At 47.8% G+C, this 27,510-nt stretch overlaps 1 protein-coding gene across 1 annotated transcript in view; it reads left to right on the top strand.

The window, feature by feature from the left end:
• Nucleotides 1–27,510, top strand: part of LOC123749362 (protein O-mannosyl-transferase TMTC1-like) — a 589,924-nt gene that overhangs the window by 554,668 nt on the left and 7,746 nt on the right. Inside the window, 1 exon segment of the mRNA XM_069335441.1 lies at nucleotides 25,016–25,151. Coding sequence (XP_069191542.1) covers nucleotides 25,016–25,151 — 136 coding nt within the window.

Below are 27,510 nucleotides of genomic sequence, written 5' to 3' on the forward strand. Positions count from 1 at the left end.
AATTTTAACTCCAATAAAAAAAAATGACCTCATACATAATGAAATGGGTAGCTTTATCATTTCTTAAGATAAAAATTAGAGAAAATATATTAATTCAGGAAAACTTGGCATATTAGGCAAATCGGGCCTTGCATAGTAGGCCGAGAAGTGCGTTCTGGCTACTAGGTACGACATATATATATATATGAGAACAAATTTGAATGGTCCCTAAGCATATATGCGAATGAAAACTCCAAACCTGAGAAGTGACTGAAACCCGGAACGCCAGGAGCACCTTGCAACTGGTGTACACGGTGCCTTAGAGCACTTGCCCATCAGTGACCATACAAAAGGCGGTGATAGCCGAGGCTATTTGAACCACCACCCCAATGGCACATTGATGGTAATATTGGGCATAGGTATTTCATCAAATCACCTCATTTTTGTTGGGGTCATGTGAGTAACACAAATGCGAACAAGCTTGAGTGGTCCCTATGCATATATGCCAATGAAAACTCCATACGCCAATAGTGACTCGAACCCGGACTGCCAGGAGCACATTGAAACTCGTGTACACGGTGCCTTTAACCACTTGACCATCAGTGACCGAACCCTCCGACCAAACTAAATTCCAAAGGGTAACGAAGGACATCACAGCCGATTTGAAGACGAAGATAAACAGATTGATCAAAACTGTGAACGCCAAGAAATCTGGACTCCACCTGCCAAAGGTTATTGGGGAATACAAACCTGGTTATGAGTATAGGAATGTCAAGATCCACAAGCCTGGAAACCCACTTCGGCCAATCATCAGCCAGATACCTACACCCACATACAGACTGGCTAAGTGACTCAACTGCTTGCTGACTCATTATGTACCTTGTGCTTTCAGCCTGAAATCTCCAAAGGAATTCGTTGACTTACTGCGGGGAGCATGGGCCACACGGATAAGAGCCTCATTGGATGTAGAGTCGCTGTTTACCAATGTACCTGTGGATGAAACAATCTTGATGAGTGGACAGAGTGTATCGTGATCCGGTTTGTACTCCTCTTGACATATCGGAAAACATGCTAAGAAAGCTACTCCAAGCCTGCACTAAAGAGGCACTCTTCTTGAATCCAGATGGGCACATGTATAAGCAAGTAGATGGGGTCGTCATGGGTTCTTCCCTAGGTGTCCTGTTTGTGAACTTCTACATGGGTACCATCGAGCAGAGGGCCTTAGTTGTCATGGATTTGAAACCAGCTATTTACTGCAAATATGTTGACAACATTTTTATGCAGTGTCAGAGTTCACCCCCCTCCCAACCTGTGGTTGGGGTCGTCCCACAGGTCTTAGCACCTCAGTACCGGGCGCCACTGCTCGCCCTTGGGCTCCCCAGTCAACTAAATGCTGGCCTTATACACCCCTAGCGAGTGGAGACGTTCAAGCTTCTTATAACTCACTTAAACCTGCCTGTCCTAACACTGGAACCTTTTCTCTTGCTTTATCTGATCTGTCCTGAGGTCGCCAGCTGGGTGTTTATACTCGTGTCCCAGCAACATGTCAGTGGTCTCATTAATTATCTTGGCTAAGGATGCAATGTCACCTGCAGTGCAAGGTGTCACTAATGGTCTCATAAATATATAATATATATAGCCCTAGAGAACGGAGGCTCACTTAAACTCCTCAGTTAGTTTAAAAGTTTACTGAAGAAAAACATATATACATATATAAATGGCATAAAGAAATGTCTATGTTGGAATCATTCACTGGCAGCAGCATTTCTTGATGACACGTCTCTGGCAACACGGTCAGCTGACTGGGTCTACTCCTCCAGGGCAGGCACACACCTCGCACCTCTGGCAGCACGATCAGCTGACGGCTCCAGCTGTCAGAACGTCGCGATTTCCCACGCCTCTAGCAAGGCGATCAGCTGGACGTTTCAGAGTGCGTTGGTGGCTCCAGTTTGCGTCGTGGCTTGTACCACCTCGCCAGTCACTTGTGTTTCTACACTTCCACCTCGCACTGGACTGGGTGGATTGGGCGTTCCCTGAACACCTATAAGGGATCCTCCTTCACGAGTGCATTCTGACGACTCGTTAGCACTGCAAGGTTCAGTGCATGTAGAGCCTCTACTGCGTCGTGCACTCTGAGGTACCCTTGCACTTCCATCACGTCCTACAGGTACTCCATGCTTCCTCTCAGGATCTCCTCTTCGCAATTCTTCTTTCTTCTCGGTTCCTCTTCTCCCGTAAGTGCGCTGTCTCCTCACAGTGATACCTGTTACCTGTCCTCCATCCAGCAATTTTATCTTTTCTGCACTAGGCTTTTGCGATGGCCCAATGCTCCTCTGGCTAGGCCGGTGACTACCCTGGGTATACCTGTCCCCTGCATTCTTCCAATTACCTAACCTATACCATTCGTTCCTTCGTTCCCGACGAACATCTTCACTCCTCTATGAGATTCTCTTCCCTGTAGACGTCTTTTTCGTTTCGTGGTTGGGCTCGTCCACCTCCCTGTGGCTCACCTCACCACGGTGGTTCATCTTTAACCTACCACTATTCATCCAGCTGGCATAGGGTGCACTGCGTCGTGGCTCCTCCACTCTGCCCCTCACCGTCTTTCGCTCATGCACTGAGCTTTCCCTTTTGGTGGAGGGAGTGCGGTCTGCAGCGACTTCACCGTCCCAGGCGCCTATACAGCTACTCCTCGCCACTCCTCCACACGCATCATTAGGCTTAACTGCAGGTCCTCGTCGGGGTTATCCATGACCTCCGATGACCTCTCTGTCTTTTCGCCTTCGTCGTTGTCGTCCCTGACGACGTTATCATTGGTGCGGTTGGCAACCTCATCACTGCCTGGGTCAACCAACACCTCACCTGGCAGGGTCGCACCGCTGCCTGACATATAGGCACTCCTGGCCCAATCAGGTTGTATCTTTCCCCCACCGAGGTCGTTACCCAGCACCATCTGCACGTGCTCTAAGGGTAACTTAGGGGCTACACTACGATAGCCTTCTCGACTCAATAGTCAGCAATCAGCTGTACCTCGTGAAGTGGTAACCTGTACTCTTCTCCCACACTCCGTATTCTCACCACTCCCACAGGTGATTCATTATATTCGTTGGGAAGAATACTCCTGGCTACCATGCTTATGTCAGCACCCGTATCACGAAAAACTGCAATCTCCACTGGGTCTGACTTCCCAAACTTCACAGTGGCCCCGAAAACGAAGGGGTGTTCACCCAACTTCATTTCCCAACCATTCACATTGGGTCCACTATGATATGGGGTATGAACAAATACTCTCTCCTCTTCCAACATCAGTCCCATATTCCTCCGGTTCTCGTCGCACTCACGGGCGAAATGTCCTCATACATCACAGTTGTAGCATCGGCCAAATCCCTTAGGCGGCCAGTCGCCAGTCACTCTGGCTATGCCAACAGCAGACGTTCCCTGAGTCCTACTTGGACTCCCCGTTGTTGTCTCCCTGGCAGCATTCCTCGCTCCAGCACCAGTCCCGGTGTTCCCCACCTTGGAGTCTCCTCACCGATTCCCCTGAACTCTTGGACCGACTCACCTCACTGTGTGCACCATCCTTAGGAGAGTCTCCACCCGTCCTCGCCCCTCCTGAACTCTTGAAGTTCCCCCCAAATCTTGGGTAAGGCGAGTGCCTAGGCGGTCCCGCCTTCCCGAGATGTAGTGCCTCTTCCAGTAGGTTGACTCTGTCTGCAGCAGCCTTAAGTTCTCTAATACCAGCCTCCTTGATCCTGACCTTTAGTTCTGGATGGAGCCTTGGCATGAATCTTTCCATCACCATCAATTGCTTCAGCTCCTCCATCGTCTCCACCTCTTCAGCCTTCAGCCATCGCAGGAACTTGCGCTCCATGTCCCAAGCAGTTTCAGCATACGACTTTCCGGAAGCTCTTGTGCACTCACGGAAGCGTTTCCTGTAAACCTCCGGGGTTAGTCAATACGATTGGAGCACAGCTTTCTTGATCATGTCGTAAATGGAGCATTCCTCAAGGTCCAACATGTTATAAGCTTCCCTGGCCTCGCCAGTCAACCTACTCTGCACTAACGCAGCCCAATCCTCTTCCGGCCATTCTTTCAATGTCGCTATCCTCTCAAAATGGTCGAAGAAAGCTTTGGCCTCTAGAGGGTCAAAGGTTGGCAGGTCGCGTTCCCGGACCTTGGGGTCATCCTGCCGAGCTGACACTGAGGGCAGCCCGCGCTCCGCCCGACCAATCTCAACCTCCTTCTTCGCTATTATTTCTTCCCGTCGCAGTTGTCTTTCTCCTTCTTCTCGTTGCAGTTGGGCTTAGCGCTCCTCACGCTTCAGCTGAGCCTCGCGCTCCTCCCTCTTCAGCTGAGCTTCGCGCTCCTCCCGCTTCAGTTGGGCTTCACGCTCCTCTCTCTTCAGCTGGGCTTCACGCTCCTCTCGCTTCAGTTGGGCTTTGCGCTCACGCTCCTCTCACTTCAGCTGAGCTTCAAGCTGCATTTTCATTATCTCTAGCTTCATGCTTTCCTGCTACTACTGCTGGATCCCCTACTGCTACCTTCATCACTCCGGTTCCCACCAACACTGGCAGGTACCTTTGGCGGTCCTTCCTTGAAAGTCTCCTCTCGGGCCTTGAGCTGAGCCACGATCTCCATCCGACGCTCCGCCACCCTGGAGGACCTCAATCTTAACCCAAAATAGTCCGCCACTAGCTGCAGCTGAGCCTTGGTGCCTTCCAACTCCTGCGCGTCCCTCGACTCAATAAACTTCTTTACTCTGTTATCCTCCATCTCTAGGCTACTGAGTAACTGTATACAGGGAATACACTAGCGAGCAGTGTAAACCGAGACCAATATCGACCTTAATACACATGCCCTGCACTTGCAATCTTTTGTCCACTGTTGTTTGATGAATCCTGGCAAGGTCGCCACTGTCAGAGTTCACCCCCCCTCCCAACCTGTGGTTGGAGTCGTCCCACAGGTCTTAGCTCCTCAGTACCGGGCGCCACTGCTCGCCCTTGGGTTCCCCCAGTCAACTAAATGCTGGCCTTATACACCCCTAGCGAGTGGGGAGGTTCAAGCTTCATATAACTCACTTAAACCTGCCTGTCCTAACACTGGAACCTTTTCTCTTGCTTTATCTGATCTGTCCTGAGGTCGCCAGCTGGGTGTTTATACTCGTGTCCCAGCAACATGTCAGTGGTCTCATTAATTATCTTGGCTAAGGATGCAATGTCACCTGCAGTGCAAGGTGTCACTAATGGTCTCATAAATATATAATATATATAGCCCTAGAGAACGGAGGCTCACTTAAACTCCTCAGTTAGTTTAAAAGTTTACTGAAGAAAAACATATATACATATATAAATGGCATAAAGAAATGTCTATGTTGGAATCATTCACTGGCAGCAGCATTTCTTGATGACACGTCTCTGGCAACACGGTCAGCTGACTGGGTCTACTCCTCCAGGGCAGGCACACACCTCGCACCTCTGGCAGCACGATCAGCTGACGGCTCCAGCTGTCAGAACGTCGCGATTTCCCACGCCTCTAGCAAGGCGATCAGCTGGACGTTTCAGAGTGCGTTGGTGGCTCCAGTTTGCGTCGTGGCTTGTACCACCTCGCCAGTCACTTGTGTTTCTACACTTCCACCTCGCACTGGACTGGGTGGATTGGGCGTTCCCTGAACACCTATAAGGGATCCTCCTTCACGAGTGCATTCTGACGACTCGTTAGCACTGCAAGGTTCAGTGCATGTAGAGCCTCTACTGCGTCGTGCACTCTGAGGTACCCTTGCACTTCCATCACGTCCTACAGGTACTCCATGCTTCCTCTCAGGATCTCCTCTTCGCAATTCTTCTTTCTTCTCGGTTCCTCTTCTCCCGTAAGTGCGCTGTCTCCTCACAGTGATACCTGTTACCTGTCCTCCATCCAGCAATTTTATCTATGTTGGAATCATCCGCTGGCAGCAGCATTTCTCGATGACACGTCTCTGGCAACACGGTCAGCTGACTGGGTCTACTCCTCCAGCGCAGGCACACACCTCGCACCTCTGGCAGCACGATCAGCTGACTGCTTCAGCTGTGAGAACGTCGTGACTTTCCCACGCCTCCGGCGATGCGATCAGTTATGCGTTTTAGAGTATATTGCTGGCTCCTTGCACACCAAATACCCTTCCAGGATTACTATCATCCCCGCCTTAATGCCCACACTCACCAACTCATGCCTAAATGAGATTTTGACTCCTAGCCTAACGTCCTGTCACGTAGACAATAAAATGATGAGTGAAAATATTCACAACATATAAAATACTCTAACTTGCCAAGCTCAAAAGGGGTAAGGGAGGGACAATTATCTACCTTATTTCCCTCCAACCACGAAGCTGACTCGTCCTCTGTTGAGGGATGTTGAGGAGCTAGCTGGTCCTGGCTTTTGGTCTCCTGATGAACAGTTCCCACACACACACAGGTTACTCCGTCGTCCTCGTGATAACGCGTCCTCGCCGTGCTCACATTCAACAGGTACTGCCTTCCTCCTCCTATTCTCTGGGGTACTGGAGACAGGTACCTCCGTCGTCGTCCTCACTCTCACTGGCACTGCCGACACCTCGCAGTCCAGCACAGCTTCCCCCTCACCTTAACTGCCAGTAGATTTGGGCCCTAATCTCATCTCCTTCTATTCACCTTCTAATCTCATTTTTCCTGAACTTTCTGGGAAAACGATTTATTTTTAATTGTTATTATCTTTCGAGGGCAGCACTTCTCATCCCTCACACCCTAAAATGTGCCAACTAATGTTTTCTCTTTTGACCGTAATTTTCCATGTAATCTGCGTTTTTCCTTTTCCTGTAATATATTTTTAACATCGTAATTATTTGATTTCTGAGCGGACCACAGCCAAACTAACGCATCTTTAATACATTCCTTGATTTTGCTCAAACTGTCATTTCCTTTTATAAAGGATTAAGAATTAATTACATTTTCTTGAATTATGTCCAAAATTTCGGGATGAAGGAATTAAGGCTCCGTGCAAATGTCAGGTTGGGGAAGACTTGATATATATAAATTACCTACCTATACATATCTATACTACCTATATACTGCTTATATACTACTACTACTTATATATAAACTATATAAACTACCGTGCACTAGCACACGGCCCTCGTACTGCCTCATACTTGGGGATAGTTATATATACATCTCTACAACCCGTCCTTCCGCTTATTGCGTCGCATTATCAACGGAATCAAACAAATCGTAATAAATGAGATTTATAAAGCATTAAGCACCGTAATATTGACGCTTTATATGCATAGCCCTCGACGGGTTAAGGGGGTTGTTTAGGTGTGTACGTTTTTGGTTAGGCAAAACTGTTGTAGTATTACGGAGTGGCAACCCGATAACCGGTTGTCTTATCACTGAGTGCATAAGGTTAACACATTTGGCCAACCCTTAACACAACAACCCCCTCAACCTCCCCCCCCCCCCCTCCACCACAATCCCCCCTCCACCACAACCATCTCCACCACAATCCCCCCTCCACCACAACCATCTCCACCACAACCCCCCTCCACCACAATCCCCCTCCACCATAACCCCCCTACACCACAATCCCCCTCCACCACAACCATCTCCACCACAATCCCTCCTCCACCACAACCCCCCCTCCACCACAACCATCTCCACCACAATCCCCCTCTACCACAATCTCAGTTCCCCTCGAGCTTCCCAAGAACCCCTTCCATTACAAACAATTACCAAAACATTTTATTTTTGTGGTGAGACGCCTCCACCACACTCCACCCATTTCCATCTGTTGCCTCTCTATACATTGCTCATCTTTGTCACCATCTTCAACCACTGGGAGTTTAGCCTCAGGACCCCCACCCACTCCCACAGTGAAGTCTACCATGTCACTCATACAGACACACTGCTTCAGCCCCCCTGTATGTGATCAACCACATACAGGGGCGGAATTCCCATGCCTTCTAGTGAAGTCTGTCTCAACCACATCCTTGCATGTATGTGTGTGTGTGTGTGTGTGTGTGTGTATACTCACCTATTTGTACTCACCTATTTGTGCTTGCGGGGGTTGAACTTTGGCTCTTTGGTCCCGCCTCTCAACTGTCAATCAACTGGTGAACAGATTCCTGAGCCTTCTGGGCTCTATTATATCTACATTTAAAACTGTGTATGGAGTCAGCCTCCACCACATCACTGCTAATGCATTCCACCTGTTAACTACACTGACACTGAAAAATTTCTTTCTAACGTCCCTGTTGCTCATTTGGGTACTCAGTTTCCACCTGTGTCCCCTTGTTCGCGTACCACCAGTGTTGAATAGTTTATCCTTGTCTATCCTGTCAATTCCCCCAGAGAATTTTGTAGGTAGTAATCATGTCTCCCCTTACTCTTCTGTCTTCTAGTGTCGTAAGGTGCATTTACCGCAGCCTTTCCTCGTAACTCATGCCACTTAGTTCTGGGACTAGTCTAGTGGCATACCTCTGAACTTTTTCCAGCTTCGTCTTGTGCTTGACTAGGTACGGTCTCCATGCTGTGGCCGCATACTCCAGGATTTGTCTTACATATGTGGTATACAAGATTCTGAATGATTCCATACACAGGTTCCTGAACGCTGTTCTGATGTTAGCCAGCCTCGCATATGCCGCAGACGTAATTCTTTTTATGTGGGCTTCAGGAAACAGGTTTGATGTGATATCAACTCCTAGATCTTTCTCTCTGTCCGTTTCATTAAGTACTTCATCTCCTATTCTGTATCCTGTGTCTGGCCTCCTGTTTCTACTGCCTAGTTTCAATACTTTGCATTTACTCGGGTTGAACTTTAGCAGCCATTTGTTGGACCAATCATTCAGTTTGTCTAGGTCATCTTGTAGCCTCCTACTATCATCCTCTGTTTCAATCCTCCTCATAATTTTTGTATCATCAGCAAACATTGAGAGAAACGAGTCTATACCCTCTGGGAGATCATTTACATATATTAGAAACAGTATAGGTCCAAGGACTGACCCCTGCGGGACTCCACTTATGACGTCTCGCCAATCTGAGACCTCAACCTCTACAGTGACTCGTTGTCTTCTGTTGCTTAGGTACTCCCTTATCCAGTGGAGTACCTTCCCTTTCACTCCAGCCTGCATCTCCACCTTTTTCACTAGCCTCTTGTGTGGTACTGTATCAAAGGCTTTCTGGCAATCCAATAATATGCAGTGTTCCCACCCCTTCTATTTCTTGCTTGATTATTGTTGCCTGGTCGTAGAATTCAATTAGCCCTGTGAGGCAGGACTTGCCATCCTTGAACCCATGTTGATGCTGTGTTACAAAGTTCCTTCGCTCCAGATGCTCCACTAGTTTTTTCGCACAATCTTCTCCATCAGCTTGCATGGTATGCAGGTTAGGGACACTGGCCTGTAGTTCAGTGCTTCCTGTCTATCCCCTTTCTTGTATATCGGGACTACGTTAGCTGCTTTCCAAATATCTGGCAGTTCCTCTGTTGCCAGTGATTTGTTATACATTATGGAGAGTGGTAGGCACAGTTCTCTTGCTCCTTCCTGTAGAACCCAAGGGGAGATTCCATCTGGGCCTATAGCCTTCGTCACATCCAACCCTAGTAAACACTTCCTTACTTCCCCACTGGTAATCTCAAACTCTTCCAGTGGTTCCTGGTTAGCTATTCCCTCACTTACCTCTGGAATTTCTCCTTGCTCTAAGGTGAAGACCTCCTGGAATTTCTTATTCAATTCCTCACACACTTCCTTGTCATTTGTAGTGAATCCTTCCGCCCCTATCCTTAATTTCATAACCTTTTCCTTTACTGTTGTTTTTCTCCTAATGTGGCTATGCAACAATTTAGGCTGAGTCTTTGCCTTGCTTGCGATGTCATTTTCGTATTGTCTTTCTGCCTCTCTTCTCATCCTGACATACTCATTCCTGGCATTCTGGTATCTTGTGTGTGTGTGTGTGTGTGTGTGTGTGTGTGTGTGTGTGTGTGTGTGTGTGTGTGTGTGTGTGTGTGTGTGCGCGCGTGCGCGCGCCGCTCTGATGTGACAATCATCCTTTCCTACACCACACCCATGTAGGGGACCCCTCTCTACACCCTACCACACCCACAGGGGGCCCCCCCTCTCCACACCCACAGGGGCCCCCATCTCCACCCCAACCACACCCACAGGGGCCCCCCTCTCCACCCCCACCACACCCACAGGGGCCCCCATCTCCACCCCAACCACACCCACAGGGGCCCCCCCTCTCCACCCCCACCACACCCACAGGGGCCCCCCTCTCCACCCCCACCACACAAACAGGGGCCTCTCTCTCCACCCCACCCCACCCACAGGGGCCCCCCTCTCCACCCCCACCACACCCGCAGGGGCCCCCTCTCCACCCCCCCCTTTACAATAGAACAATGAGAGGTCACGGCGCTAGGAGAGGTGGCAGCAAACCAGGTGACCTTGGAAGGGTTCGAAATCACAAAAGATGAGGTCAAGAGGCACCTATTGGAGCTGGACGTGAGAAAGGCTGTTGGGCCGGACGGAATCTCACCATGGGTATTGAAAGAGTGTGCAGGAGCACTTTGTTTGCCACTCTCCATAGTGTATAGTAGGTCACTGGAAACGGGAGACCTACCAGAAATATGAAAGACTGCTAATGTAGTCCCATTATACAAAAAAGCGACAGACAAGAGGCACCGAACTTGGATACCATGCAAGATGATGGAGACGATCGTTAGAAAAAACCTAGTAACAGATCTGGAGAGAAGGGACTTTGTAACAACCCATCAACATGGGTTCAGAGAGGGTAAATCTTGCCTTACGGGCTTAATAAAGTTCTACGATAAGGTGACAAACATTAAGCAAGAGAAGAATGGTTGGACTGCATTGTTTTGGACTATCGGAAAGCCATTGGCACCGTACCCCATAAAAGTCTGATGCATAAGCTGGAGAAACAGGCAAGAGTAACTGGTAGGGCTCTCCAGTGGATAAGGGAGTACCTAAGCAATAGGAAGCAGGGAGTTACAGTGAGCGGTGAGACCTCCGATTGGCGTGAAGTCACCAGTGGAGTCCCACAGGGCTCTGTACTCGGACCTATCCTGTTTCTGATATACGTAAATGATCTCCCAGAGGGTATAGACTCATTCCTCTCAATGTTTGCTGACGACGCCAAAATTATGAGAAGGATTAAGAAAGAGGAGGACAGCTTGAGGCTTCAAGAAGACCTGGACAAGCTGCATGAATGGTCGAACAAATGGTTGTTCGACCATTTGCTTGGGAGTGTAACCCAAGCAAATGTAATGTAATGAAGATAGGTGTAGGGAGCAGACCAGATACAAGATATCATTTGGGAGATGAAATCCTGCTAGAGTCTGAGAGAGAGAAAGACCTAGGGGTTGATATCACGCCAGACCTGTCCCCTGAAGCTCATATCAAGAGGATAACAGCAGCAGCATATGCCAGGTTGGCTAACATAAGAACGGCCTTTAGAAACTTGCGTAAGGAATTTTTCAGATCATTATATACCACATATGTCAGACCAATCCTGGAGCATGCGGCTCCAGCATGGAGTCCATATCTAGTCAAGCATAAGACTAAACTGGAAAAGGTTCAAAGGTTTGCCACCAGACTAGTACCAGAACTGAGGGGTATGAGCTACGAGGAGAGACTACGGGAATTAAACCTCACCTCACTGGGAGACAGAAGAGTTAGAGGGACATGATTACCACATACAAGATTCTCAGAGGAATTGATAGGGTGGATAAAGACAGACTTTTTTACACAAGGGGCACACGCACTAGGGGACACAGGTGGAAATTGAGTGCCCAAATGAGCCATAGAGACGTTAGAAAGATTTTTTCAGTGTCAGAGTGGTTGACAAATGTAATGCATAAAGAAGTGATGTGCTGGAGGCTGACTCCATACACAGTTTCAAGTGTAGATATGATAGAGCCCAGTAGGCTCAAGAACCTGTACACCTGTTGATTGACAGTTGAGAGGCGGGACCAAAGAGCCAGAGCTCAACCCCCGCAAGCACAATTAGGTAAGTACAATTAGGTAAGTACAGGGCCCCCCTCTCCACCCCACCACACCAACAGGGGCCCCCCTCTCCACCACACCACACCCACAGGGGGCCCCCCTCTCCACCCAACCACACCCCTGGGGAGGACCCCCGACCCCGCCCTCAACAACTCCCTGGGCAAGACGGAAGAACTCATGTCTATTGTAATAGGACGAGAGCGGAATTCCTTTACCGAAATTTTGTCCTAAAGGTGGAATTCCGAAATTAAATTCCGTCAGGAAGAGGATCGTTACGGTGTGTCGTGCTGGGAATCTTCACTGCTCCGTCAGGAGCGAGAGGTCTCGTCACCTCCGTCAGGAGCGAGAGGTCTCGTCTCCGCCGTCAGGAGCGAGAGATCTCGTCTCTTCCGTCAGGAGTAAGAGGTCTCGTCACCTCCGTCAGGAGCGAGAGGTCTCGTCTCCGCCGTCAGGAGCGAGAGGTCTCGTCTCCTCCGTCAGGAGCGAGAGGTCTCGTCACCTCCGTCAGGAGCGAGAGGTCTCGTCTCCGCCGTCAGGAGCGAGAGGTCTCGTCACCTCCGTCAGGGGCGAGAGGTCTCGTCTCCGCCTTCAGGAGCGAGAGGTCTCGTCTCCGCCGTCAGGAGCGAGAGATCTCGTCTCCTCCGTCAGGAGCGAGAGGTCTCGTCTCCGCCGTCAGGAGCGAGAGGTCTCGTCTCCGCCGTCAGGAGCGAGAGATCTCGTCTCCGCCGTCAGGAGCGAGAGGTCTCGTCACCTCCGTCAGGAGCGAGAGGTCTCGTCACCTCCGTCAGGAGCGAGAGGTTTCGTCACCTCCGTCAGGAGCGAGAGATCTCGTCTCCTCCGTCAGGAGCGAGAGGTCTCGTCTCCTCCGTCAGGAGCGAGAGATCTCGTCTCCTCCGTCAGGAGCGAGAGGTCTCGTCACCTCCGTCAGGAGCGAGAGATCTCGTCTCCTCCGTCAGGAGCGAGAGGTCTCGTCACCTCCGTCAGGAGCGAGAGGTCTCGTCACCTCCGTCAGGAGCGAGAGTTCTCGTCACCTCCGTCAGGAGCGAGAGATCTCGTCACCTCCGTCAGGAGCGAGAGGTCTCGTCTCCTACGTCAGGAGCGAGAGGTCACGTCTCCTACGTCAGGAGCGAGAGGTCTCGTCTCCACCGTCAGGAGCGAGAGAGACGTGCACCCGCAGGAGATGAAGACACACTACCACGCCGCCCTGATCCTGGTGTCGTCAACCAGTCACGTGCCCAAGTAAGATCCACATTGATGAGCTGCCATTCATCTGTCAATCACAGGCGGTGACAGAAAATTAATAATCAATTATTGCTCGATCATTGTTATTTTTACACACAATAATTATTTAATTATCATATTTATTATTCACATTACCCACTTCAGTTATTTTCTCATCATTGCTATGCATTCATTTTATTCCTATTTATTATCCTTATCATTGCCAATGGAATGAAAACTACCAACACCTTTATCAATATAATATAGTTTGTCAATAGTTTATCTATTAATCTATCGTTTATTTTGTGTTAAAAGTATGTGTTCTTGTTGGCCTGGTGACCGTCGCAGTTCTAGCGAGACAATGGTTCTGTGCTTCAAGCAATACCTGTAATCATGCAGAAAACAATCATGCAACAGCAAAATTAAATCGCGCCGCAGTAGCCAACATTTTGAGTCCTACGAGGAGGCGGGCAAGTGCCTCTCCTTAAACTGTTTAGACCAAACAAATAAAGGAAACATCAGAATGGCTATTGACCCATACGAGGCAACTCCGCCAACCCAAACTCCTCCATATGTGAAATAAATCCAACCTCTAATATGTACCTGTAATATGTACGTCATTCTAACACTCAAGCACTCGTCGAATCTAAATAACTTTGTGAATGGCCCATTAGGCCTACGGAGAAGAACAAAAACTTAAAAAATACCTAAACAGTAAAAAAATAAGAGAAGCCTTTTACGCCTGACTAATTTAAATATTTTTTTAACACAGTGACCCAATTCTGTCACAGCCGGTATAAAAGTATTCCTTAGACTTCGACATTTTTCTTAGTCATTTAAAAAAAGGAAAGTAAAGAAGTTGCTTCAAAGCCGACACTGGAAGAGGTCAAATAAAATGCACTTGAATATTATATTTCCAAGCTCAGTTATTTGCTATTTGTCACGACTCAATAGTGTTCTGAGACCTGAGGAGGGGGGGTCCAAGGCCTGACGGGGGAGGGGGTCCAGGACTTGACGAGGGGGCCCAGGACTTGGCCAAGGGGGTCCAGGACTTGGCCAAGGGGGCCCAGGACTTGAAGGGATCCAGTACATGACGAGGGGAACCAGGACTTGACGAGGAGGGGGGACCAGGACTTGACGAGGAGGGGGGACCAGGACTTGACGAGGGGGGGGGGCCAGGACTTGACGAGGGGGACCAGGACTTGACGAGGGGGGGACCAGGACTTGACGAGGGGGGACCAGAATTTGACGAGGGGGGACCAGGACTTGACGAGGGGGTCCAGGACTAGGCGAGGGGGGACCAGGACTTGACGAGGGGGTCCAGGACTTGACGAGGGGGAACCAGAACTTGGCGAGGGGGGTCCAGGACTAGGCGAGGGGGGTCCAGGACTTGACGAGGGGGTCCAGGACTTGACAAGGGGGAACCAGAACTTGGCGAGGGGGGTCCAGGACTAGGCGAGGGGGTCCAGGACTTGACGAGGGGGAACCAGAACTTGGCGAGGGGGGTCCAGGACTAGGCGAGGGGGTCCAGGACTTGACGAGGGGGAACCAGAACTTGACGAGGGGGGACCAGGACTTGACGAGGGGGAACCAGAACTTGGCGAGGGGGGTCCAGGACTTGACGAGGGGGGTCCAGGACTTGACGAGGGGGTCCAGGACTTGACGAGGGGGAACCAGAACTTGGCGAGGGGGGTCCAGGACTAGGCGAGGGGGGTCCAGGACTTGGGGAAGGGGTCCAGGACTTGGGGAGGGGGGTCCAGGACTTGACAAGGGGGGTTCCAAGACGGTCACAAAAGTGGCCACTTACATTTTATGTTTCAGAATTTGTCTAGATATTTGTTATTGTTGCGGCCATCGTGTGTAGACACTGGGTGAAGGTAACATTGTGAACACAGGCAGTGTCACACAGCTCTTCACTCTACCTCAACCAATGTACCACACCACCTCCCCCGACCGTCCATAAGTGGTCGGGCACCATTCCTCCCCCCCCCCCCCTCCCCCGTCCCATCCATAATCCTTATCATGATCACTTCTCAGTGCTATATAGTCGTAATTTCTTGATGCTTTCCCCTCGTAGTTCCCTTCCCTTTCCATACTGTCCGTCCGTCCGTTGGTCTTACGTCTCAGACCTACCTCCCTGCATGCGTCCGTCAATCCGTCTCACCAACTGTCCAGTCTTACCTTAATCTGTCCCTCTATCCCTACCTCCTTCCTTCCTTCCTTCCGTCCATCCATCCATCCGTCCCTTCCCCAACGCCTGGAATCAACGGCCGGTGATGAGCCCTGTTCGGTTACTTTTTCATTCGGACACGATGCCGGGTGGTGGAGCGCCCGAGGTGTTACCATAACAAGCTCAGTGTTGCATCTCTCCCCTCCCGAGGCGACGGGTGAAGCCTCGCCGGTTCTTGGCTTCACAAACTTTATTCCCAACAACTTACACAATTTACAATAATGGCTGATTCGAATCAAATACAGGTAAGGATGCTCGTTGGGCGAGGTGGATGCGGGAAGGGGATAGGGGTGAGAAACAGCTGGAGAAATAGCAGTAAGGATAGGAGGCAAGAAAGGAGGTAAGTAAGTGGGGATGATAGGGGTAAGAAACAGGAAGGTAAGGGAACTATCTGGAGAAAGCACTAAGCCATTACGACTATATAGCACTTGGAAGGGGTCAGGATAAGGATTTGGGATGGGACGGGGGAAGGGGTGGAGGTAGAGGAAAGGTGCCCATCCACTTGGACGGTCGGGGATTGAACGCCGACCTGTAAGAAGCGAGACCGTCGCTCTACCGTCCACTCCAAGTGGTTGGAGTTGGTTTAGTGGGGGCCAAAATGACTGGACTAACATAGGTGTACAGCAGTTTAAATCAAACTTACATATTTTTGGCATAAGGTTTACAATTTGAAGGGAAAAACAGTTTGCTTAATGACAGGTGTCAGAGTACCATTGGAGAGAAAACCTCGAAGACACATTACTAAATAGACACTAACAACCTTAAAGATGGAACGCCAAAAATGTACGTGTTAAAAGGAATATTATAACTCCCTATTATTTTTATTATATTTTTTTTCTTTTTTTAGCTTTCTTACAGTTTTCTCAACATATACAGTGTACAGGTGTTTAAGATTAGGGGCCAGGGTGTATAAAGGCGTCATATACACCTGAAGTCAGATCTGTTCCATTCTTATTTATCCGGAACAAAGCATTCTTGTACAACGTTGAATATTTCTCTGAGAACATTACATATATTATGTGGCGTGAGGAATGGTCCATGACGTTCATTAGCCCTTGACGTGATTTGTATTTTTCGAATTTTACTCCAAAGTTCATCAAACTGTTTTCCATGAAAGGTTATCAGCAAACTTTTTTTCTCACAATATTATCTTTCTCTTCCTTGGTCCTCTTCATGACCTGATGAGATGGACCCCTGATGCTTCCTCTGATCTGGCGTGACCAGCCATCTTTGGGGTTTGTCAAAAAGTATTTTGGAAATCCGTAACGAGATCATTTGAACCAGGCATACCTCTTCATAATTTTGTTTGTTAAGAAGGATAATCTCTTTTCCCGTCCTAACTGGCACTGACATGACACGAGGAAAAACGTCCCTGAGTGTGTTCTGATTCAAATTACACTGAAGATTAATGCGGGCAACTCCATCAGTTAGAATGTGAACATCATCATGTTTCCCGTTAAGCAGGCATTTACACTTATCCAAGTCTGCAACAGCGGTCTTATCCGAGTTCTTGTGACGTATCTGTTCTCACTGACAGCAGTACCAGCAACTTACAAGTGAGGTGTACTGAGGGTGTCTATGACAGGTTGTCACTGTCAGTGACAACCTGTCATTCACACACACATGTGACAGGTTAGATCAGCCGTCAATGAGAACATGATCACTCTGAGACCCTCCTCTCCCATCCCATGACAGAACCCTAAAGTTAATATTAATTTCATCAATGAAATCAGGATTATATAACTTGTCGGCATCTGTGAACGCAGTAACCAGGGTTTATATGTGCGACTTGTCGAGAAAAATTGGTGTTAGGTCACCTGTCACCTTGAGGTTACGTCACCTGTCACCTTGAGGTTAGGTCACCTGTCACCTTGAGGTTACGTCACCTGTCACCTTGAGGTTAGGTCCCCTGTCACCTTGAGGTCAGGTCACCTGCCACCTTGAGGTTAGGTCACCTGTCACCTTGAGGTTAGGTCACCTGTCACCTTGAGGTTAGATCATCTGTCACCTTGAGGTCAGGTCACCTGTCACCTTGAGGTTAGGTCACCTGTCACCTTGAGGTTAGGTCACCTGTCACCTTGAGGTTAGGTCACCTGTCACCTTGAGGTTAGGTCACCTGTCACCTTGAGGTTAGGTCACCTGTCACCTTGAGGTTAGGTCAGCTGTCACCTTGAGGTTAGGTCCCCTGTCACCTTGAGGTTAGGTCAGCTGTCACCTTGAGGTTAGGTCCCCTGTCACCTTGAGGTTAGGTCACCTGTCACCTTGAGGTTAGGTCACCTGTCACCTTGAGGTTAGGTCACCTGTCACCTTGAGGTTAGGTCACCTGTCACCTTGAGGTTAGGTCAGCTGTCACCTTGAGGTTAGGTCCCCTGTCACCTTGAGGTTAGGTCAGCTGTCACCTTGAGGTTAGGTCCCCTGTCACCTTGAGGTCAGGTCACCTGCCACCTTGAGGTTAGGTCACTAGCCACCTTGAGGTTAGGTCACCTGTCACCTTGAGGTTAGGTCAGCTGTCACCTTGAGGTTAGGTCACCTGTCACCTTGAGGTTAGGTCAGCTGTCACCTTGAGGTTAGGTCCCCTGTCACCTTGAGGTCAGGTCACCTGCCACCTTGAGGTTAGGTCACTAGCCACCTTGAGGTTAGGTCACCTGTCACCTTGAGGTTAGGTCAGCTGTCACCTTGAGGTTAGGTCACCTGTCACCTTGAGGTTAGGTCACTAGCCACCTTGAGGTTAGGTCACCTGTCACCTTGAGGTTAGGTCAGCTGTCACCTTGAGGTTAGGTCACCTGTCACCTTGAGGTCAGGTCACCTGTCACCTTGAGGTTAGGTCACCTGTCACCTTGAGGTCAGGTCACCTTTCACCTTGAGGTTAGGTCACCTGTCACTTTGAGGTCAGGTCACCTTTCACCTTGAGGTTAGGTCACCTGTCACCGTGAGGTCAGGTCACCTTTCACCATGAGGTTAGGTCACCTGTCACCTTGAGGTTAGGTCACCTGTCACCTTGAGGTCAGGTCACCTTTCACCTTGAGGTCAGGTCACCTTTCACCTTGAGATTAGGTCACCTGTCACTTTGAGGTTAGGTCACCTGTCACCTTGAGGTCAGGTCACCTTTCACCTTGAGGTCAGGTCACCTGTCACCTTGAGGTCAGGTCACCTGTCACCTTGAGGTCAGGTCACCTGTCACCTTGAGGTCAGGTCACCTTTCACCTTGAGGTCAGGTCACCTGTCACCTTGAGGTCAGGTCACCTGTCACCTTGAGGTCAGGTCACCTGTCACCTTGAGGTTAGGTCACCTGTCACCTTGAGGTTAGGTCACCTGTCACCTTGAGGTTAGGTCACCTGTCACCTTGAGGTTAGGTCACCTGTCACCTTGATGTTAGGTCACCTGTCACCTTGAGGTTAGGTCACCTGTCACCTTGAGGTCAGGTCACCTTTCACCTTGAGGTCAGGTCACCTGTCACCTTGAGGTCAGGTCACCTGTCACCTTGAGGTCAGGTCACCTGTCACCTTGAGGTTAAGTCACCTGTCACCTTGAGGTTAGGTCACCTGTCACCTTGAGGTTAAGTCACCTGTCACCTTGAGGTTAGGTCACCTGTCACCTTGAGGTTAGCATCGTGCACATCTCCACCGGTGGGATACTTGTAGAACACAAGTCCAGCAGTAATGCGCCCTGGTATGGCATAAACAACATACTTTACCCTGCATGTTGCTATGCCACGGGATGGCAGAACCGCCGTAGGGTCTTCCAGGACTTGATGTGGAAGACCCACGTGCGACGCCCTGAATTCCGACATTTCAGGGCTGGCACTGTAAATGCCCCATCTACAAATTTAAAGAAGTTTTCAAATTCACGAAGTTTAAGCCAGTGTTCTTGCAGAACAAGAATATCACACATTAAAAATATTTTCAATATTTTCATACAATTGGGGTTTAAATGCATCATAGTTTTCGGCAATAACTAAAATTTTCAACAATCTTCTCAATTTTGGTTTTCCTATATTCGTATGGCCTTTAGTACCTTCAGGCCAACAACTGACACAGAACACAGTATGCATCTCTTTTTGGTTTACATAATCTTGTATGAAATATATCTATTTAAATTTGTATACATTTTATTTATAAAAAAAACACACTGTCTTCATTTGACTGAATGAAATTCTTAAGCCTGCAAGTCGCATGCCCCCGAGGCGAAACACACACATACACTGGTAATGGCAGGTTTCCCAGGTATCAAACCACTAACATCTACAGTCTTTAACTCCTCAGTGATATATAACAAATTTAACTGACGTTTCCTCCGATTTCCATCCTGAGTCCAAGGACTGGAACAGACTCTGTATCAGTGAGGCCTTCCGATGCCCTGTGTCTCACGGTCATTCATTAGGGGCTTTGAGTGGGATGGGTATTGGCAAGAACGTGCGGTGGAAGAGGAGGGGGGGGGTAAGGATGGATGGTTAGCAGCGGAAGAGAGAAAGAAACATGTTTTGTCGCATTTTCCCCTACTCACTAATTGCTCCACGTGCACTCGTTCTGTTTTGAGAGTCAATCCTAATAGAGTCATATATCAGTTTCCCTGGTAATGGCGAGTCAAGAGGTAGGGAGGCTACACACTGCCTGCTTAATCCCATCAACGGGAAGACCGTCAAGGCGGCGGAGACTGGCACTTGTGGAGGAGAGGATCAACTAGTCAAAGATCGTTAATGAAAGCTCTGGTGACGTATGATTATTCCCACATTTGGAAGGTGATAAGGAAGGTAATGGGGAAGGTGAAGGGAAGAGGGGAAGGTGAGGGTAAACGGAAAGGTAAGGTAAAGTTGAGGGGTAGGGGGGGGGGAAAAAGTGAGGGGGGAAATAGTGGCTCGTCTTGGGTAAAAGGTTCATTCACCAACCATTCCTCTCCCCAATACGTCTTATGCCTTACGAAATCAACCAATCCGTTCAAAATACAACGTGTTAATGAACATTAATTAAAGCATCCTAATATTCACGTTGTCCTTGCAGCGGCCGCGATAGGGGTAGGTGGGTTGGTTGGGTTAGCATGATTCTTGTTAAGAAGAACAATTACATTTGTTCCGGAGCGGCAAATTGATAGAAGGAACTGCATTCACCCCGTGTAGCGACCAGACGACATTCACCCCGTGTAGCGACCAGACGACACTCACCCCGTGTAGCGACCAGACGACACTCACCCCGTGTAGCGACCAGACGACATTCACCCCGTGTAGCGACCAGACGACATTCACCCCGTGTAGCGACCAGACGACACTCACCCCGTGTAGCGACCAGACGACACTCACCCCGTGTAGCGACCAGACGACACTCACCCCGTGTAGCGACCAGACGACACTCACCCCGTGTAGCGACCAGACGACACTCACCCCGTGTAGCGACCAGACGACACTCACCCCGTGTAGCGACCAGATGACACTCACCCCGTGTAGCGACCAGACGACACTCACCCCGTGTAGCGACCAGACGACACTCACCCCGTGCAGCGACCAGACGACACTCACCCCGTGTAGCGACCAGACGACACTCATCCCGTGTAGCGACCAGACGACACTCACCCCGTGTAGCGACCAGACGACACTCACCCCGTGTAGCGACCAGACGACACTCACCCCGTGTACCGACCAGACGACACTCACCCCGTGCAGCGACCAGACGACACTCACCCCGTGTAGCGACCAGACGACACTCACCCCGTGTAGCGACCAGACGACACTCACCCCGTGTAGCGACCAGACGACACTCACCCCGTGTAGCGACCAGACGACACTCACCCCGTGTAGCGACCAGACGACACTCACCCCGTGTAGCGACCAGACGACATTCACCCCGTGTAGCGACCAGACGACACTCACCCCGTGTAGCGACCAGACGACACTCACCCCGTGTAGCGACCAGACGACATTCACCCCGTGTAGCGACCAGACGACATTCACCCCGTGCAGCGACCAGACGACATTCACACCGTGTAGCGACCAGACGACCAAATATTCCGATCAAATTTGCGCAGTGAAAGACACCGACAAAGCTGGAACGAGCGGCTCACGTCATGACGGATACGCTCCTCTGGAAACTGGAATGAGATTAACCATTTTCCTCTCCTGGAAGAGGCATTGGTTTAGAATCTGAAAGTTAGAAGCTCGGTGTCCACGGGGAACAGGTGATCCTGAATCATGAACGAGCTGCTCAAGCTGTCTGGAATTTGGGAGCCCGTTATCTAACTCTTGTAAATACTTTGTGATTTAGAATTTTGAAGACTTTAGACGGATATTTGTTTTCTAATATCTAGTCTTTATTAAAAATTAAAACGAGTCCGTCTGAAAAATTCTTCTATTTTTGAGTGGAAAAGGAATTAAACTATGTCAAAGGTTTCTTTCAGATACGCCAAAGACTAAAGAGAAGGCTGGTCCTTGGAGAAAATAAGTTAGGTCATGTAACTGATAATGACACTGAAATAAGTAGCATTCTAAGTACTATGTTTCTGTACGTGCTAGAGAGGAACTTGATTACAACTGAGCCAATGTATGTAGGAGGTGAGGAAGGTCACATGAACTGTAGTCATTAATAAGGAGGAAGTAATTTCACATAGAGAAATGAAAGCCAAACCAATCCTCAGGCTCAGATGAAAAATTTGCCACGATCATACAAGAACTGAGTGAGACCTTGACATTCATATTTAATGACATTAAACTCTACGGAATCGCGGAAGGTTGTCAATGTTGGACCAGTCTTCAGGAAAGGGGGAAAGTATCACTTCCATCGAATTATCGACCAATTAGCTAAACGTATATTCTGGAAAAACTGCTTGAATCCATAATCGGAAAAGATATTCACGTACAACTTGTGAAACACAGATTGATAAGGGAGTCTCAACATGGCTTTACAAAGGGCTGTGAAGGGAAATTCATGTTCCATGAATTTCCATTTATTATATTCCAGCATATTTGAGGCAGTTGACAGTGGTACCAATTGTCACGTTGTGTACCTTGACTTCAGCGAAGGTTTTGATGCTGGGTCTCACGAGTGACTGGAAGAAACTCGTGGTACTGGAGAACTATGCTAAGTTGGATAAGGGCGCGATTATTTGAAAGCAAAACAAAAGAGTTGTATAAATGGATTTCAGTCACAATGGGAAATAGTTATAAGTGGAGTGCCACAAGGCCTTATCCTAGACCCCCTATTGTTTACTGTACATATAAACTATTAAAGTTCAGGATTGAGCAGCAATATTTGCAGACAATACAAAAGTTAGGAAAGAAATAACTTTAGAAGGTTAAAAAATGTTGGTAAGTGCAGGGGTCCGAGACTAGGTAGTGACACACACTCAAACCAAAAATATGAAAAGAATAAGAACTTATAAAGTCCGTCCTGGAGAATTATCAAGATATCTAATCTTCAGCAACGTTATTGTGACTCATCATCTGCAATGATGATAGAGTTACCAGATATCTGCTGGATAGTGTTGAAATTGAAACATTGCAAATGCGAAAAAAGATCTCATGATTAGCAAGAATTTAAGGCCAAAAACCAGCGCAAAAATGTTCGCAAAAAGGCAAATAACACACCAATTTACCTCAAGAAGCTGCGGGAAGAACTAAACCTTTCTTTAACGCTGAATATTTAGCTAAACCATTACATATCTAATCTGGCTTCAAAAAATAGACTAGTTCACCATGAAACAAATATATTATATATATATATATATGTATAATATATATATATATATATATATATATATATATATATATATATATATATATATATATATATATATATATATATAATATTATTTAGCTAAAAAAGGACGTCGTATATGAGTTCGGTTCACTCCCCAGTTGTGTGCTGTAGGTCACACGAAGGAGCGTGTGACGTCAACCTCCTCCAGAAGTCACATTCTCTCTTAAGATTGCTTAAGAACTACTACGTTATTATGACTGATACATAATGACTATCTCCCGCCGATATAAACTGATTATTACAAGCTCCTCCAATACGAGGCTCGCGTATATACACTTTTATAACATGAACCATATTAACCGAAAATAGTGAACCATATTAACACATAATAATGTACCATAACATAATAACTGAAAATAACGGAGTTGCTCTATTATTTTCTTACTTATTTATGCATGAAACTATCAAGTTATGCACATCTTTCAGCATGATAAATTTTAACGAATTAGTAGAACAAGATAAGAGTAGAGGGGTCGAAATATTTACCCAGTTCCACCTTACAATGTTAGTTTTTTCTTCAATATTTGCACAGCAAGGTATCCATTATATATGCTACCATCGTGCCATTCACGGAGGGACTCTTAAAGACGCTGGGGCAATATCCGAGCCACTTAAGACTCGTACACGCCTCGCAAAATAGGAATCTTCATTTTGCTTCAGAAATTAAATAAAAACGAGTCTCGGGTAAATCTCATTCTCCCAAAATTGCTGCAAGATTATCATGGGAGAGAGAGAGAGAGAGAGAGAGAGAGAGAGAGAGAGAGACTCAGCCAAATTGTCAGATTACGGGATTGAATTTGAAAGGGACAGGATCGACCCATCAGCCGGGCGATGACTTCATGATCAACATCTTAGACCTACTAAGACGTTCGCCGTCTGCGATCCTCTCAGGCGCGTGCAATCTCTCTCTCTTAAGTGTCTAGAACAAAAAGAGAACATCGCCTAGGAACATAGTTCAAAGTGCGCCTGCGCCAACCACACCCCAATTCACAAATAACTTTACAGGTGAGTATAACAGACCCAGGTGAGTAACAGACCCAGGTGAGTAACAGACCCACGTGAGTAACAGAACCCAGTGAGTAACAGACCCAGGGGAGTAACAGACCCAGGGGAGTAACAGACCCAGGCGAGTAACAGACCCAGGCGAGTAACAGAGCCAGGTGAGTAACAGACCCAGGCGAGTAACAGACCCAAGTGAGTAACAGACCCAGGTGAGTAACAGACCCAGGTGAGTAACAGACCCAGGTGAGTAACAGACCCAAGCGAGTAACAGACCCAGGCGAGTAACAGACCCAGGTGAGTAACAGACCCAGGCGAGTAACAGACCCAAGCGAGTAACAGACCCAGGCGAGTAACAGACCCAAGCGAGTAACAGACCCAGGCGAGTAACAGACCCAGGTGAGTAACAGACCCAGGCGAGTAACAGACCCAGGTGAGTAACAGACCCAGGTGAGTAACAGACCCAGGCGAGTAACAGCCCCAAGTGAGTAACAGTCCCAAGTGAGTAACAGACCCAAGTAACAGACCCAAGTGAGTAACAGACCCAAGTGAGTAACAGACCCAAGTGAATAACAGACCCAGGTGAGTAACAGACCCAAGTGAGTAACAGACCCGAGTAACAGACCCAAGTGAGTAACAGACCCAGGTGAGTAACAGTCCCAAGTGAGTAACAGTCCCAAGTGAGTAACAGACCTAAGTGAGTAACAGACCCAAGTGAGTAACAGGTCGAAGGCCCCATAATACACACATTATACCACACTTGTGTGATGAGTGGCACAAGGTGGCACTGAGAGCCACATCATGTCCGTGTTTCAGGTCGTCGGGAAGCGACACTGCGGCACTACGAGGCGGCCCTGAGGCTGGACCCGGAGCACACCGTGGCGCTGGTCAACACCGCCACACTCATGCTCACTCTACACAACAACAATCAGGCCGAGATGCTTTACAAGAGGTACGCCCGCACGCCCTTCTCATCCCTTTCTTTATTTCAGTATTACTTTTAGTGAGCTATAGTAGGTCTAAAATATATATATATATATATATATATATATATATATATATATATATATATATATATATATATATATATATATATATATATATATATATATATATATATATATATGTCGTACCTAGTAGCCAGAACTCACTTCTCAGCCTACTATTCAAGGCCCGATTTGCCTAATAAGCCAAGTTTTCCTGAATTAATATATTTACTATAATTTTTTTCTTATGAAATGATAAAGCAACCCTTTTCTCTATGTATGAGGTCAATTTTTTTTATTGGAGTTAAAATTAACGTAGATATATGACCGAACCTAACCAACCCTACCTAACCTAACCTAAGCTATATTTATAGGTAAGGTTAGGTTAGGTAGCCAAAAAAAGCTAGGTTAGGTTAGGTTAGGTAGACGAAAAAACATTAATTCATGGAAACTTGGCTTATTAGGCAAATCGGGCCTTGAATAGTAGGCTGAGAAGTGCGTTCTGGCTATTAGGTACGACATATATATATATATATATATATATATATATATATATATATATATATATATATATATGTTGTACCTAGTAGCTAGAACGTCGTACTCGGCCTGCTATGCAAGGCCCGATTTGCCTAATAAGCCAAGTTTTCATGAATTAATATATTTTCTCTAATTTTTTTCTTATGAAATGATAAAGCCACCCATTTCATTATGTATGAGGTCAATTTTTTTAGTGGAGTTAAAATTATCGTAGATATAGGACCGAACCTAACCAACACTACCTAACCTAACCTATCTTTATAGGTTAGGTTAGGTTACGTAGCCAAAAAAGTTAGGTTAGGTTAGGTTAGGTTAGGTAGGTTAGGTAGTCGAAAAACAATTAATTCATGAAAACTTGGCTTATTAGGCAAATCGGGCCTTGCATAGTCGGCTGAGAAGTGCGTTCTGGCTACTAGGTACGACATATATATATGAATCAATATATTAAAACGAGAGAGACAACAAAATCCCAACCCACACATATGATACGAACACTTATCAAGTTACGGCTTGATAAGTCGTAACTTATTTGTCTATTCGTCTCCAAGACACTTCAAAACATTGTCGCTTCATACGTGCCGGTTGGGTTAATATTTTGACTAATTCTCTACAAGCAATCTATCAATCTATCAATCTACAAACAGTTTCTAAATCGTTTCTCTAGCCAATTTATGATGGGGGCCACGCCAGGAAAACTTGCTTAGCCTGAAAACACGTCTCCACATTAAGGACCTCAGTTCCTTACGTAACACTGAACACAAACTTACATGGAAGCCATTCTTGAACGGTGAACATTATGTTTAGACAATGATACATCCCATCAGAAGGAAGAGAAGGAAATACAGGCTATAGGTAAGGGAGGGAGATACAGACTGTAGGGAAGGGAGGGAGGGAGATACAGACTGTAGGGAAGGATGGTAGGGAGATACAGACTGTAGAGAAGGGTAGTAGGGAGATACAGACTTTAGGGGAGGGTGGTAGGGAGATACAGACTGTAGGGAAGGGAGGAAGGGGGATACAGACTCTTGGGAAAAGAATTAGGGAGATACAGACTGTAGGAAAGAGAGGTAGGGGGATACAGACAGTAGGGGAAGGGTGGAAGTGAGATACAGACTCTAGGGAAAAGAATTAGGGAGATACAGACTGTAGGGAAGGGAGGTAGGGAGATACAGACTGTAGGGAAGGGAGGTAGGGAGATAGACTGTAGGGAAGGGAGGTAGGGAGATACAGACTGTAGGGAAGGGAGGGAGGGAGATACAGACTCTAGGGAAAGGAGGTAGGGAGATACAGACTGTAGGGAAGGGTGGTAGGGAGATACAGACTGTAGGGAAGAGAATTAGGAAGATACAGACTGTAGGGAAGGGAGGTAGGAAGATACAGACTGTAGGGAAGGGTGGTAGGGAGATACAGACTGTAGAGAAGGGTGGTAGGGAGATACAGACTGTAGGGAAGGGAGGTAGGAAGATACAGACTGTAGGGAAGGGTGGTAGGGAGATACAGACTGTAGAGAAGGGAGGAAGGGAGATTCAGACTGTAGGGAAGGGAGGTAGGGAGATACAGACTGTAGGGAAGGGTGGTAGGGAGATACAGACTGTAGGGAAGGGTGGTAGGGAGATACAGACTGTAGGGAAGGGAGGTAGGGAGATACAGACTGTAGGGAAGGGTGGTAGGGAGATACAGACTGTAGGGAAGGGAGATACAGACTGTAGGGAAGGGAGGAAGGGAGATACAGACTGTAGGGAAGGGAGGAAGGGAGATACAGATTGTAGGGAAGGGTGGTAGGGA

This window comes from Procambarus clarkii, chromosome 4 (genome assembly GCF_040958095.1).
Source record: "Procambarus clarkii isolate CNS0578487 chromosome 4, FALCON_Pclarkii_2.0, whole genome shotgun sequence".
Taxonomy (NCBI): Eukaryota; Metazoa; Arthropoda; class Malacostraca; order Decapoda; family Cambaridae; genus Procambarus; species Procambarus clarkii.